The 15403-nt window shown below is 39.6% G+C and overlaps 1 protein-coding gene across 3 annotated transcripts; it reads left to right on the plus strand.

Annotated features, from left to right (window-relative positions):
- Positions 1 to 592: 592 nt before the first annotated feature.
- eif4enif1 (eukaryotic translation initiation factor 4E nuclear import factor 1) lies at positions 593 to 13797 on the plus strand. 3 transcript variants are annotated; one of them, XM_022746673.1, is made up of 19 exons: positions 593 to 913; positions 1589 to 1740; positions 1839 to 1912; positions 3340 to 3467; positions 3881 to 4155; positions 4468 to 4666; positions 4877 to 5040; positions 5774 to 5933; positions 6360 to 6536; positions 7328 to 7596; positions 8313 to 8387; positions 9348 to 9534; positions 10148 to 10236; positions 10629 to 10765; positions 11164 to 11245; positions 11393 to 11516; positions 12050 to 12364; positions 12502 to 12672; positions 12877 to 13797. In XM_022746673.1, the coding sequence occupies exons 2-19, from the start codon at positions 1642 to 1644 to the stop codon at positions 13062 to 13064; spliced, it is 2913 nt and encodes a 970-aa protein (XP_022602394.1). In that variant the 5' UTR covers positions 593 to 913; positions 1589 to 1641; the 3' UTR covers positions 13065 to 13797. The 3 variants fall into 3 exon arrangements, with proteins under 3 accessions (XP_022602394.1, XP_022602397.1, XP_022602395.1); XM_022746676.1 differs by having other exon boundaries at positions 5795 to 5933; XM_022746674.1 differs by lacking the exon at positions 593 to 913 and adding an exon at positions 1237 to 1295.
- Positions 13798 to 15403: the final 1606 nt, after the last annotated feature.

Here is a 15403-nt window from a genome sequence, read left to right on the forward strand (position 1 = left end):
GCCGTGGTGTGTTCCAGAGATCTAGTTGCCAACGGCAACAGGCGGCACCAACGTCCTGCGCAGTATAAACACTGCACCGACTCCAGGCTGTGGATGCTAAACGGGTATCTCTTTAAAATAATCTTTTCAGTTTGGCACTAAGGCAGTGGTTGCGAGACCCCTTCCCTCTATACGTCAGCTTAAACTGTGAGTGACATGTTTACTCCCCGTCTACGGTAAAAAAGTGAAAACACAGGCGATGTCAGTTCTGGACAGCCCGTGAGGGCGGGGCCGTATACTTTCACAATACCGCAAGGAGATCGCTTTGACGGATTGGCAAATCGAACAAACCCCAAGACAATGAATAGCTGCCCCAAATAATGCCTCTTGAGTTTTCTAAATTTAGTGTAATTTCTACTCCTACAAACCCAGTTACATTTTTTTAACGGTTGATATAGCTGCGCATTAATGTCTTACTAGTTACATGTAATTTTTTATATTATTGTTTAAATATCAAAATGCAACACGGCTGACGCACGCCAGACTATTAAAAATTCTACAAAGGCGCAGTGGGCACAATGTAATCTTTCCAAGGACCTTCTTAAAGCGGCGATCTGAGGAAAATTGGTGCTACGACTTAGAAAACAGAGAAAGAGCAGGCAATTATTTCAGATTACACAGTCGCTGTGTGAATTAATTTCTTATTTGGACCTGTTTTATTGTGTTAAGTTGCCCCAGTACAGTGTATAATTGCTGGAATCTCTGAAACAACTCAGCCGGCTTTACATTTGGTACTCGCTGGGTGGGCATTATCCCCATTCCCCAGCTAGTTAGCTAGCTAGCTAAAGGCTCTAGGTTAGCTAGCTAGCTAACTATCGTGAGCGGACGCTGTTCGGCCGTAAGTTGCCAGTCTTCCACACAGCGTTCAAACCGAGTGAGTAATTTTTATAAATGTACTACCCAGTCAGTCCTTAGTGCAAATGTTGTACAACAAACGAGGTGTAGAGTTAACTATATGTGGGACGCTAGCCCAGCTAACCCTGGCTAACTGTTGTCGTATGTTCTCCTGAAACTCAGTGAAGAGTTGATTCATTTGAACAAAGACAGGTAAAGTGTCGTTAGTGTTTTGTACTGGCTGGAGATGTATTTGTTTTCAAAATAGTGTCGTTCAGTCTTGAAGCTACAGACAACTTGTCAATTACCGTAAACGCCAGGTAATTTATTGTAATTGACGTGTCACGTCTCATGTCAGCGTCTCTGGCTGTTGTCAATTAACTTGCTAATTGGCTAGCACCGTTTGCTAAAACTGTCCCAATGTAAGTTAACCCGATTTACGGCAAAGTTTATTGTTAATTTGATGAAATTGTTTTCGTTGTGCTGCGTGTTCATGTTTGAGGGCGGGTCGCTTTTCTAATGTTTTGTTTTTTCATCTAAACTTGAATGATGCTGTGTTGGTTCAACTTTAAAATCTGTTCTTATTGATCATTTGATGAACATCAGCTGAAGCAGTCAGTTAACTTAACGCTGTGTTGTCAGGCCAAATTCAAATGAAGTCAATGAAGCAGCAACTGTCATGGATAGTTAACGTACAAACCTTTGTTTCCAACAGGAGCAGAGACATTATTGGGATAGAAGCTGTTTGTTCCGTGTCTGTAGTCAATCATGGAGAACGATGCTTGTGTTGAGCCGAAGACTGGTGATGCTGCTGTCGATCAAGTTAAGCAACAGCCTGCAGCTACAGCTCCTTACAGATACACTAAGGTGATGGAAAAACACCAACTATACAATCGACAACTATACAGGCTGTATAGAGGTGTTCCCTAACACTAATGAACCATTTTGATATTGTTATTGTATAGGAAGAGCTTCTGGAAATAAAAGAACTGCCAATCTCCAATGAAAGGCCAGAATGTCTCTCTGAGAAATATGACAGGTAAGAGTGAATGTCCTAGGATGTCAGTATCCACTAATAATGACTGTAATCTGCTTAATTAAACATTTGATCTAGTCATAGGTAAGTGTTTACTAATGCTTGAACTGAGAGCATGACAATGAAAAAGCATTAGCATTTACTATGAGTCTACAACATTAGTAGCTTCCATTAATAGAATAAGACCATTTTGGAAGACAAAATTGGTGAAATCAATGTTAACTTTGAGCAATGAAGGTAAAAAGCTCTGATTTTATTATAAAGTTATATATAAATATATGAATTTCTGATTTCAATTTTAGGATATGGTAATATTTTGTAGGGGGTGGTCTTGAAAAACAAGCACGGTATTCAATGTATACAGATCAAAGCACCATGTCCTCACATGCCTCTGAAGTTCAAACCACATCTCAACATAGAGATCAAAGTCTGCATTAAGTAAAGCTTAATCTAATTTTGTGCTGCTGGAGGTTTGTGAAGTGTGTGGGATCAAATGCTTTTAACAGTGACTTTGAATGGATCAGATTCTGAAGTACAGCAGGTAGGCTTCCAACACTATCAAACACACCAGATATTCACAAACTAGGATTAAATTTGACAAAATGCCTATCATCCAGTTGCCTAAATATTCTCAAAATCTGCTTTTAATCATTTACATTCAGCCAAGTCTCAGAGCAAACAATATTAATTTCTTTTTGAACACATAAGTTGCTGCATGTGGCTGGTGAAAAATGGGTTCTGATGTTAGTGATTTCTTCTTAAGTATGTAATGGTCTGCAGATGATTGAAATTTTTATTTGATTCTATGAAATCTAGTCACTGTTGGATTGAGTGCAAGTTGGGCTTGGACTTGCAATTTTGTGTCTACATGTTCAAGGCAGATTTGTATTTCAGAATATTTAGTCTCCATTTGTTGACATTATAATCAAGACAGACTTTTCCCCAGGAGCCATCTTTGCATGCGTCTAGAGCTTTTATTATTTAAATACATTTTATATGGATTTCACAAAGATTTGAGATGTGAATGAATACCACCTGATTCTTTCAACCTTCTTTATCAACCTTCCAAGGCAAGCTGTTTGAAATACCAATCATGCTTGTGTTAAGATGGAAGTCTGATAGTTTTTTTTTTTTTTTTCAGTCTTCTGTGTGTTTCCTGGTTCACAGGGCCAAGAAGTAATGGTTGAAATCTATGGTTGCAGTTGACTTTTATGAAATGTAGTTAGATTCTACTGTAATTGGTCTTTCTAATGCTTATGACTGACAAATACCAGCATGAAAGAAAATCTAACATTAGACATGTACGCTCTGTTTGTTTTTGGAATCATTTTAGTGAATTATTTGTCTTGTCGGTAAACAGGTGAGTATGTCCTTTTTTTTTTTTTTTTTTTTTTTTTTAATTGTGGTTTTCAAATGGTGTTTTGATACAGTGATGGTGTCTGGGACCCTGAGAAGTGGCACGCCTCACTGTATCCCACTTCAGAGCGTAGCTCTCCAGTGGAAGGTTTTAAAAAGGACTATGTGGACGACAGAGTTCCTCTGAAACGGAGAATCCCAGGTAAATGATTATTTATATAGACCAAAGCCAGAAGGGGCAGGCTGCCACAGTCTAAGTAATTAATGGCAAAACGCTGAGCTGTGAAAATCGGCACATGTATAGAGCATTATCCCTGACTTATAGTATAAAAAAAAATAGCAGTTTTCTGTAAATGTAATGCTGTATGTAATGCAGTAATGCTCCACTGAATATGCAGTGGCTATCGATTATGCTCAAGCAAATGTTGTAACATTTTTTTGTTAGACAGAGGGATAAGAAGGTATACATGTAGTACAAGTGAAATGTATTTGATATTTACAAAATCTTCAAACCAGAGGCCTGCACTGGATTGATGACTTGGTGTAATGTGACTGTTGATGTAGATTGTGTACTCTAAACATCTAAAACCAAGCTGTTTGTTGCATTACATCCAGATCCTCGTGAGCGTTTAAAGGAGGATGATCTGGATGTCATACTGAGCCCACAGCGACGCAGCTTTGGAGGTGGATGTCAAGGCAATGCTGCACCTGCCCTCCATGCCCGTCGCCCAGTCAGCCCCCTAGAAAATAAGGAGAATGAAAGTCTCCGTCTGGGAGGAGCACGCAGAATCGGCAGTGGACGCATAATTGCTGCCCGAGCATTTGAGAGAGAAGCCCGTGCGGAGAAAGAGAGGGAACGTGAGAGAGACTTTAAAGATAAAAGATTCAGGGTTGGTGTTCACTGTTTTCAGTCCATCCATAATGTATTTCCCTTAGTGTCCAGACGATGAGGCATTCAGTGCACTGCTGTTACCGTTTCTTTACAATGCTAAGTAAGATTGCTAAGAAAGATGTGCAAAATAGCAGATGCATATAGCATTGTTTTTCACAAAAAAAATGTGCCCCCCTTGACTAAATGTGGTTTCTCCAGAGTTAACATCGATTCTGGTGCCATCGATTTAGTATGATTTTTAGCAGCATGTATTTTCTTCCATTTTACAAACACAGTAGACTTATGTTTTTTTTTTTTTCATCATTTGCAGAGAGATTTTGGTGACAAACGTGTGTTTAGTGAGAGGAGAAGGAATGACTCGTATGCAGAGGAGGAGCCAGAGTGGTTCTCTGGGGGTCCCACAAGCCAGTCTGAGACAATTGAACTCATTGGATTTGACGACAAAATCCTGGAAGATGATAAACGCAGGTCCAAGCGGTCAAGGAAGCGGACAGAGTCTGTGAAAGAAGGCATGTCTTTCTGTGAAACTGTTCTTCTGAATTACAGCAACATAATACATTTTGACCTTCTTTTTTTTTTTCTTCTTTCTTTTTTCTTACATTAGTTGTTTTTAACTGGTGAAGTTCATGGTATTATTTGGTTAACTAGCTTAGTGTGATGGCTATCATATTAGGGATATTAAAGATTTTCATCTTTAATGTCGCATTTATCATGTGCAGTGGTGGAATGTAATGGTGGACAAGCGGAAGAGCAAGATGCGGGTTTGCAGTCGACAGCCGATCAGGAGGTTCCTCACCCTGATGTTCTACCGGAGCAGTCAGCTGGAGACTTTGACTTCAATGAATTCTTCAATCTGGAGAAGACGATGCCAGGACTGGCTTCTGTAAGTACTGGGGTGCACTGTGTGATTTTTGGTGTTTCAAGGCATGAACATCACGGATGGGATGTCATTTAAAACTCCTAAAACCCGATCAATGTGACTATTTTGTTTCTCTCCCTCTTTTATTCTGTATACTGAACAGTGTAAGCTCAACAGTAGAGGTTTTCAAATGTATCTCAATTTATGCAGTCATTAAGAACCTCTTGAAGGCCAGATTGACACTGGTGCAACAGTTTTGACCTGACAAATTACATAGTCTGTTCATGTCCAAGCTCAGTAAGTTTTTATGTTTTTGGATCCAAACATTATTTCTGCAGAATACTTGCAGTACGATATTACCTCTACTGCACTGGCTTGATCTCACTGAACTTGATCTGAGGTGGTGGGTATTACCACTGAATGGTGCATTTTCTAAATTAATTTGTCAGTGGGCTCTTACACGGGGTTAAGGAGACATAAAAAATGTATCAACAATCCAAATTTATGCCCATCATTATAGCTGCATTAGACTTGTTACCAATTGGACAACTTACAGAACCAGTCGACAAGCTAAATGAGATTGTGGTGCTAAATCAACACAATGCCAAACAGCAGTGCATTCATTGACACTGTTCTCAGTCTTCTAGCACATTTTGTGCTAAATCGATGGAAAGCACTCTAAACGTAAGTGTCATCTTTGTTCTTGCAACCTTCTACCTTCTGCCTGCCGATTTTTTTGTTTTCCACTCTCTCACAGGCATCTGTGTCTGTCTTACAGATGATAGAGGACGTGTTGGGGGAGGGCCCTGTATCAGCTAGCCGCTTCAGTCAGTGGTTCTCCAGTAACCTGAGCCCTTCAGGTAGCCGATCCAGCAGTCTGAGGTCCACTCCTCACGAGGAGCTGGAAAAGCTAGCAGGTAAATGATTTGATTGTCTTGGCTTTCCCACTGTTTGGCTGAAGGTGTTTCATGTAACAATATAGCTTAAAACCAGGCCAGAGTGCTCTTTGTTGAAAGAAACTCAATATCAGGGGCCTGTTCTTTAAAAACAAGTTTAATGAATTATCAGCTTTGTGTTTAAGGGGGTCTTGGGTTTTAAAGTTATCAAGATAATTTGGTAAATCTGGGTCATGCAAGAAGCCCCTGGATTTCTCCCTCTTGTTTTACATTGTTATTATGTAAAGCATTAATAAAATAAGTTTGTCAACCCCATCCTGCTGCTTTACTGTGTCACCCTAAATGCTATGTGACTGCTAGTTCATTGAATGCTAGATTTGTAATGTTAATGCTGCCAAAACGTATTGAATATCCTAAACCTTCAATTGTCTTTCGCCCTTTTTAAAGGGCTTGATCCATGCTGTACATCCCCTGGTCAAGGCCCTGTCCCATACTTCACACCTATTCAATCATCAGAGTGCAAGGAGAAGGTGGACATCCTGGAGCTACTGCACAAAGCCAAAATAGACCTGAAGCCCCTTCTCTCCACCCTGTCAGTCAATAAAGCTCGGCTACGGGAAAGCAGTAAGTTTCAGCTCATTAAAGCATTGCTTTAGTTAGACTTTAGATAACTTGTTCATGTATGGTAATGCAATATGGATGAAAATTTGAGCATGGTATATTTCAATTGGGAACACATTTATAGATGTAATAATTGGATGGGAGAATATTTTTGTCTAAGCTAGTGAAATAAATACCTTACCAATTGAGATATTTCATCATTTGTCCCGCTAACTGATTTGCAGCATTACTTACAATTGCCAGATATTCTGTAGAAATGGTCTAGTAAAATCTGCTAAGAAATATTTTGTCACAGTCTTGTTGTCATATTGCCTAAACCTAGTTGTTCTTTTTAACCCCATATGAGCCTGCTCACTGCGTACCCTGACATGGGCCTTCACGTGGTTCCTTGACACTAAGCTATGATCAGATTTACAGGACACATGCATGCTGATATTTGGTCTTACTGACTGGGGGGGGGTGTAGGGTTATCAGCCTAAAACATTGAGCCTGGCTCAGCTTTTGCCACAATAGTGTGCAGTGTCATTGGCCATAGCTTCTGTTATCTTGTCATTGGACAAAAGATGACATGATTCTCCCTGTAATTGTGTTTTTAAAAACGTGTGAAGTCCTGTCTAATAGTATCATAAAACTCTGTTTGCATGTCTATTAGATCCATGAGTTTGAAGGTTTATCAGTCATAGTCTCACCAGTGCCTGCAGTAACAAGCAGTGTCAGCTTGTTATTTTAAATCTCCTCAAAACTCAGTTTTATCAGTTCTCCTGATAGTTTTTAATGTATTTATCTGTGCCCAGCTAATTCTGGAGTGGTGCTCTCGCTGGAGGAGGTGGAGGGAGAGATGAAAGGGATGAAGCTGGACTCTGGACAAGTGCGAAAGGTGCCAACTCCACAGAGAGGTAATGGCACGCCCTTCATGGCCGAGCATTTAGAGGAGGCTTTAACGGGTGGCCCCAGTGCCCGTCCACGCTCGCGTGACACAGACATGTCGGCCTTTAATAAACTGGTCAGCAGCATGAAGGCAAGTGGAACTCTGCCACCTCACCCCAAAACCAACACAAACAATGTAAGTATTTTTCTACATGTATTGTTTTTTATTTATATAGCCCAAGGCTTACACTGGATAATTAACAGCATTGTGCATGTTAAACTGGAACAGGTAACTTTTGAAACACATCTGTCCCTGTGATGTCTTAACATTACATGCAAGCTTTTCAGCATTAAGATTAGATTTTTTTTTTTTTTTTCTTTTAAAAAAAAATAAATAAAAAATTCCAAAGGGCTAAAAAGCGATGGGCATAAATTTGCTTCTCAACTGTTTTGGAGGTTGTTTATTTTGTTTTTTTAATATTTGATGTTTGAATGCTGCAAGTGTCATTTTTTTTAATGCAAGTCTGTTTCTAAATTAGTGTTCTGGTTTGTGCTGAGGTGAGAACCATCTCAACTGTGTCATTAGATGGATGATCATCAAGGAAAAGTGCATTAACCCAAAAGCATAACTGACTTGCATGAGGGACACTTTGATTGTGACTCACTTGTAAAAATCTATCTCAGTGGGCTTGCAGTTACGAAGTTAAAGGAAAGTCTGTTACATGCCCAAACTTTTACATGTGGTGGTACCATTTAAAAGCCAGTTTTTATTCAGTTGCTGTTTTGATGCATTTCAACGCTTACCACACAACCTACACTGCGAAATTCTTACTGGGATGGGTTTTTATGAGCAAACTGTTGTTTTTGGTTGCATTGCACCTGCCACAAATTATTTGTCTCTGTACAATGCAGCAACCTTCAGACCCAGCTGTGGTGACAATGTCTGAAGCTCAAGTGCCAGCTCAGCAGCAGAAAAACATATTCCAGGTTTGTGTTTTTGTACTTCATATCTCTGGTGGTGCAACAGATGGAGAGTGTAAACTGAACTGCAGGAGAAAAATGACATCTATGGTTGGTCTTTTCAACAGTAGCCGCTCATTAATCTGTGGCACAATCAGGCTGCTGCCAGTGTTCCTTCTATTAGTCTTTTTCAATAAGAACATTTTGGATCAGGTCCTCAGGTTAATTTCCAGCCTGGACTGACTGTCCCCATGCCCATTGTAATATTTATGCATGTTGGGTTTGGATAGGTTTTCCTCATGTCAGTTTCAGATCAAGTGCAAAACTCTAACGCAGTGCCCTTTCATCAGCTTTAATGTGTAGCCTCCATATGAAATGTCCATTTGGGATCTTAACATATACAGAAACATGATGGTTCATGGGTTTTCTTCTCAGGAAACCACAGAACATGGTTTTGAGTTGTGACACAGGCTATGTAAAGGATTTTATGTCCCTCTGCTGAGGCAACTAAACCTTCAATGCTGCTACAAGTTGCAAAGCACATCACATTGAGGTTCTGCACAGAAAAATAAAATTTGAAACTATTACCATTATTGCTGTCAGACAAACTAGATGCTGGCTTGCTGAAAAAATAAAACACTAAAAACAGTACATGCGCTTGTTAAATTTTATTCTGGTTCAGATTTTGTTTGAGGTGCAAGCTTAATCAAATCATGTCTGTCTTTGGCTGTAAATCAGGGGGTTTTTATATGCTACATTATGATTAAGAACACTGTAACCTTGTGTGTGCTGTATCCGGGAGTGTTGCTTTATTAGAGCTGATGAGGATGGTTGCTAGTTCCCAAGTGGGCAAATTGCCCGAGTCATCTTTATCAGGGAAAAATATTCTATCCCACATTTTATGAACAGCAGCTCTGCATTGAATCTAACTCAGACCAGTAACATTAAAGTGAATGGGATTTCATGAGAAATATGTTTGTATTGTAGGAGCTCTTAGGTGGTCCTGCTCGTAGTGGCTCCCCTACTCTACTTGGCAATCTGTTGGGCAACACTGAGGGCCCAACTACATCTGCCCCTCTTCATGGCCTACTACATAAGGGCCCTTCACCCCCTCTCTTTCCACAGAGGGCACCCTCTCCTGACTACTTCAACAGTCGGTTGCAACCTTCAGCAGGTAGGTTGATTACAAAAGAGACAAGTTGAAGCCTTGAAAAGACTTGTGAACCACACCATGGAATTAGAAATTCTTTTTAATCATAACTTTACCTACAGATTTCATTAGAATTTTTCAAAATCCAAATCCATCCAAGAACATTTAATAATGATGAGCATATAGTAGAAAGCTCTAAATGTGAAGAAACTAGAGGAATAGTTTTTCACTGTTAGACGATGCAGTCCAAACTTTATTACAGCTCTGATGGAATGTCAAACTAGAACAGATCAGAAAAAACTGAGGCAACAGGAGTGAAACAAATCTCAGAGGCTATGTCAGATGGGCTACAATAGCAAAAGCTTAACATGGTGAGCCATTTATTTAAACGTGTGGTGATGCTTTCTGCATCACCACACATGTTAAATGAGTTTATCTCCTGCTGTGAGGGTACATTGGAAATGCATATGATCACAGCACAGCTAGGAGTGCAATAGTGCTTCTGTTGAAATTTAAGCAGCATCAACATCTTTACTTGAGCCTCTGTTTTTTGTTTTGAGAAGATGGTGTTGAATAGACAAGCTGGATCATTTAATAGTCGTCGTCCCCCCCCCCCCCCCCCCCTCTCCTACCCAAGGTTTTCCTGTTGGTCCTCAGCCCATACTGCCAGAACAGTTTGCTGAAGTACACCGGTCCATCAGCCCTGGATCTGCTGCACAGCAACAGGTAACTTCAATTTCTGGACACACTTAACTTGAATTAATGGCTTCATTGTTGATTACTGAAGGTAGACTTCACACCTAATAAAACTAAACTTTATTTTGTCTGTTTTGGGTGTAATCAACATTAAATGATACTAATGGCTTGGATTTGAATGGCTGACTTATACTTTGTATGTTTAATGAATACAAAATTCTATTTGAAGAACCTTATTTTATAACATGAATGCATGAGTAGTGCTCCATATAACCTAGAAAATTTAGAGGTTGTAATGCATGTAACAGTTTTCACCCTGCTGACATAATATCAGTTTTTAGTGGAGCAGAGAAGTTCCATAAAAGTATCTCCCTAGATGTCATTTGGAGATCTCTTCAGCTGTATGTATTATGTTTGTCCAGATGAGGGCTCTCTCAATGCCAGTGAATCAGGCAGACCTAGAAGCGCTGGCGTTCCAACAGGACCTCGCTCTACATGCCCACCACTCATTCCAGTCAAACTACAACAAGCCACCACAGGATAAGTCCTTTCGAAATCGGTTAGTTTAAAAAGAAAAAAGCATATTCAAATACTGCACAGTATTCATCATTAAATGACTGAATTAAATGTGATTTTTAATGCCTACTTAGTTAATTGGCTACCTTTTTTATCCTCTGAAGAACACATTTGTGTTGGACTTCATGTCTTGCTAGTTAATTTTAGTTACTGAAATGATGGCAGTTGTGGCTTGGTGTGTTACATGTTAGTTTTTCTCTGACCTTTTTTTTTTTTTTTTTTTTTTTTTTTTTTTTTTCTTATTTAAAAAGAAACCCACTTCAATCACTGTTAATATTTTGATACTGGCATACATTAGTCCACTGAATATATGCACCCAAGCAAAGATGTATTGTTAGTATTTGCTAGTTATTATGATGCTGATGTGCTTGTGATCAACAGACCACAGCGTGTTAATCGCTCCCCTGGTCCAGGTCCTCAGCCTGCTGGGAGAAACTCTCCAGGAAATGCTGTCACCAGCATGGTGATTATAAACCTTACTCTCCCAAATGTCATTCTTTTCCAGAGTCCTGTAAAGACCCAACTAATCTTTAAACTGTTGTGTGTAAATTCTATACATTTTGGTATTGCTACTATTAATAATATATATTATTTTTTTTACCTACAACAGTTGTCCCCTTCATTTACACCCACATCTGTGATTCGCAAAATGTACGCTACAAAAGAGAAAAGCAGAGATGAACCATCAGGTCGTTCAGAAACCAAGGAGGAGGGAGCAGCACATTCTCAAGATGGTATAGCGCATTCATTTATCCTCAAACAAAAAATCCAAGAGATAACATGTTAAATTGAATATTTATTTCTAACATAGTGCCAAAATGTTAAAGAACAAGGAAACATAAAGAAGTACACTGCATTTAACATCAAATTTAAGCAATACAATTATAAAAACCAAAACTCAATTCAAAAATAAAACTTGCATCTAAAAACAAGGACAGCTAAAGTGACAGTGTTATTGCAGCTATCATTATAAAGCTGTTACTCTATTGCATAAAAAAATGTCCTAACCTGACTTTTTTTTTTTTTTTTTTTATAAGCCCCTCTCATATTTAAAAGCTGGATCTGTAGCAGAAGGCTGTTCCACAACATGGTACCAGTGTAATAAAAGGAACTCCTGGCTGCATTATTCACTTGAGGCACTTTACATAAACGCTAGCTGTGGTATTGTAGTCATACTGAGTATGGACCATTGTCCTCAACTTCTTGATTTGAACTTAGGTTAAAGTACTACAACACTAACATTGAGATTTGGGTTATGTGATTACAGAAAGCAGTTCCCCAAATCTATACCTGGAAGCAATGGATGGGAATGCTGCCCAGTCTGGTGGGGTAAAGGCCAACTCACAGACCTTGCCAAGCAAAGATCAGGAGCGTCTCAGGCCTGGCTCCGCTGGACGCCATACACCCACCATGGTACCTCCAGGACCATCCTCATCTTTTCCTCGTCCCATATACCCGGTACCGCTGCTATCTCATGTACCTATGGTGCGTCCTCCTCCCCAGCTCCACCCTAATGTGGTTCAGCGAATGCTGGCACAGGGTATCCAGCCACAGCAGCTTGGACCTGCTCTTGTGCAAGCCGGTTAGTATATGCTCGAGTGTGTGTTTTTGTTTTTTCCCATGCTTATATTTTATAAAACTTATTTTTACTGTTGAGGCTTTTGTTATTGAACTACTCTGACCCTCAGAACTAAGGGAAGTCTTGACTTGTATTCACAGGTATATTTCCACCACACGTTGACCTTGCACAACTTCAAGGCTTGCCTCCTGCCCTGCTTGGACAACCGCTGTACCCTCTAAGTGCGACAGCGCATCCACTTCTACCTCCCAGAGCCAATACTCAGATGCAGTTAGCAGTTATGCAGCAGCAACTTCAGCAACAGAGACCAAGTAAGTGGAAGCAATGTCAAATATTACTGCTCAGTGTAATACTTGCACAACTATACAGTCCTCATACATAAAACAAGTTGTATCTTGCATAGTATGGTATTTGTGCTACTAACCTATATTACTGTAGCAGAATTGGGTTGATTTTAAATGGGTAAGAACTTGGCATTAAAAGATTTTTCTTCCTGTTTTTGTCTTATCTTGTAGTACATCCAAGTGTCCCAGGCCCTCAGTCACAGAGCCAAGGCCCCCACCGGACAAATGGCTCCCAGCAACACGGCGGCAGCCCCCCTTTAGGCCTAGCCAAGTGGTTTGGATCAGACGTGCTAGAACAGCCACTCCCCTCCATGCCGGCCAAGGTCATAAGTGTAGATGAGCTGGAGTTCCGGCCATAAGAAAATAAACACTGCTGGATAGCAAGATTTTCTTTTCTTTTTTTCTGCCCATCTCCACCTCCTCGTTACCAGAAAAATGTGAACTTTAATTTGAAAGACAGTGCACAGAACTGGAAAGTCTAACCATCCCATGCTTTGTCTTCAACCTTGAAGTCACTGCTTTTGAAGAGGTGAATGATGGAGATGTTTTTGCAGCTGAGTGAATTTTTTTTCTATTAGATTCTGTGCAGTAAATGTATAGGCCTAATTGTACAGACCTTGGGAAAGAATCTTATTCTCCCTGTATATAGGTATGGTTTCTTTAACTTGGTATGGGGAAGGTGATATTATCCCGCAGTTAAACTGAAAACTGTGAGAGAAGAAGTCACCACGAGCTGGTAGCATTCCTCTGTCTTGTCCACCGTAACCCCCCACCCCAACCTGCACTGAGAAAGGGCCACTACTAGTGAGAAATGTTGAGTTGATGAGTAACTTGCGTGTGGACTCAAACTTTACTTTGTGGCATGGCTAGTGGCCCTTTTCTGTAGAAGTGAGTGGCAGGGGCAGCAGGACAACTCCAGGGGATGGCTGTGCCTTTTTTTTTTTTTTTTTTTTCTTTAACTGTATCCTCTCCCATCCATTCTGTCACTATGAGGGACAGCACTGCTTACACTGTCAGTTTTTGGAGGGTGTTTGGGATGCAGTTTATGTGCGATTAAGTTATAAAAAGCACAAATAGAATTAATAAATAAAATCTTCAGTAAAACAGTTTGTTTATTTTATTTTAAATGGTTTCATATTACCTTTTTTGTATTGTTACCATGATCATAGAAAGCTGGGTGAATATTTGCACTGGCTATTTTATTAGGTACACCAGCACAATGCCATGCAATACACAACAGCTCTGCATTAGACTCTGTACTATTAACTATATCATTGCAACCGTACTTTGTGATGGTAATGCACTGAACTGTATTAGATTGAAAAGAGTTTCTAATGTTCTGTCCACCCAACTTGCACACTAGGGAAGCAGAGTATGAAATCCATCTTAACATAATGCAGTTCAGTAAAGCACCACTATGCACCTCAATAACACCTGCTAAAGTTGCTACAGATACAAATCTGAACAAGTGAAAGAGGTCTATTTTTTACTCTATTGGCTGCACCTTTAAAAGGGAAAATACTGAATGCTGATTTGTAGGTTGTCTAATCTCATCCAAAACATTTGTACAACAGAAGTGCGATTAACTGCATATATGTAAAGATATTCAGCACTGTTATGGTGGTGCAGCATAATACATTTACACTGAGTTGCCTGTCTCTTTGGTACAGCCTGAGTCTGTGCCGGGGCCAGTGTATCTGCAGATATTATGGCACTGGCAAGTATGTGGGCCAATAATTTTCAAGACACAGCAGTGATGTAATATTTGAGGTTGTTAAGAAATATTGTCCACTATTTAAAAATTTAAAATTCACATCTTGGTCACAATTCTTAAACACATTTAATGGATCCTTACAGTTTGACTTAAAAAAAAAAAAAAAAAAAAAAATCTGAAAATCTCAAATCTAAAACTGTTGGTGTTCAGTATTTGTTGGCGCTTTCAGAGAGGTGTTGATTCGACTGGTTATTTTCAAGATGCCATGGTAAGTGGTGGCCAAGTTAAATTTTCAATAAAGTTTCTGTATCAATTTCTGATGGGGCACCATTTATAATGGGCTTATAAGCTGTAGTTAATGGTTTGATTAATGTTAATAATTTACTCATACTACATTGATCGGTTATAAGCCACCACTAATAACTCTTGGGTTGCCAAGTTGTTGAAATCCAACACTTTTGTCTGAGTAAACTCTAATCCACTAGGGAGCCCCTTCTAATGGACTGTTTATCATTAGTGCAGTACATAAGGAGAATAAAAGAAAATCAATTTACAAACAGCTTATTAACATTTACAACTAGGGACTTGATTGATTGTTGAACCCGTGATTTATTACCATTTAAAAATTAAAGGTGATTGACTAACTTTTGGTAATGGTTCATTTAGAAACTGAAAATGTATTAATCAGTTTTTCGATTCTCAATCACTGACAATCATCCATAAAACTGCAGTATTTCTACAGATGGTGGTAGTTTACATTTTCATGAGCGTCCTCTCTAGTTTGTATATAATTTCACGGGTACTTCTTCGTTGTCTAGTAGTTGAGCCAGACCTCACCTGAAGCGACTAGTACAGTGTAATGGTTTACATGTGTCTTGACCGTGCTTACAGACTGAGCTGACAGAGAGGAAAAAGAGGAGGAGGGGGGGGTGTTTCAGCTTGGTTGGTGGGGGGAGGGGTTTTACAATCAGAGCAGGCAGGAAG

This window comes from Seriola dumerili, unplaced genomic scaffold, assembly GCF_002260705.1.
Source record: "Seriola dumerili isolate Sdu_G_001 unplaced genomic scaffold, Sdu_1.0 BDQW01000109.1, whole genome shotgun sequence".
Classification (NCBI taxonomy): domain Eukaryota; kingdom Metazoa; phylum Chordata; class Actinopteri; order Carangiformes; family Carangidae; genus Seriola; species Seriola dumerili.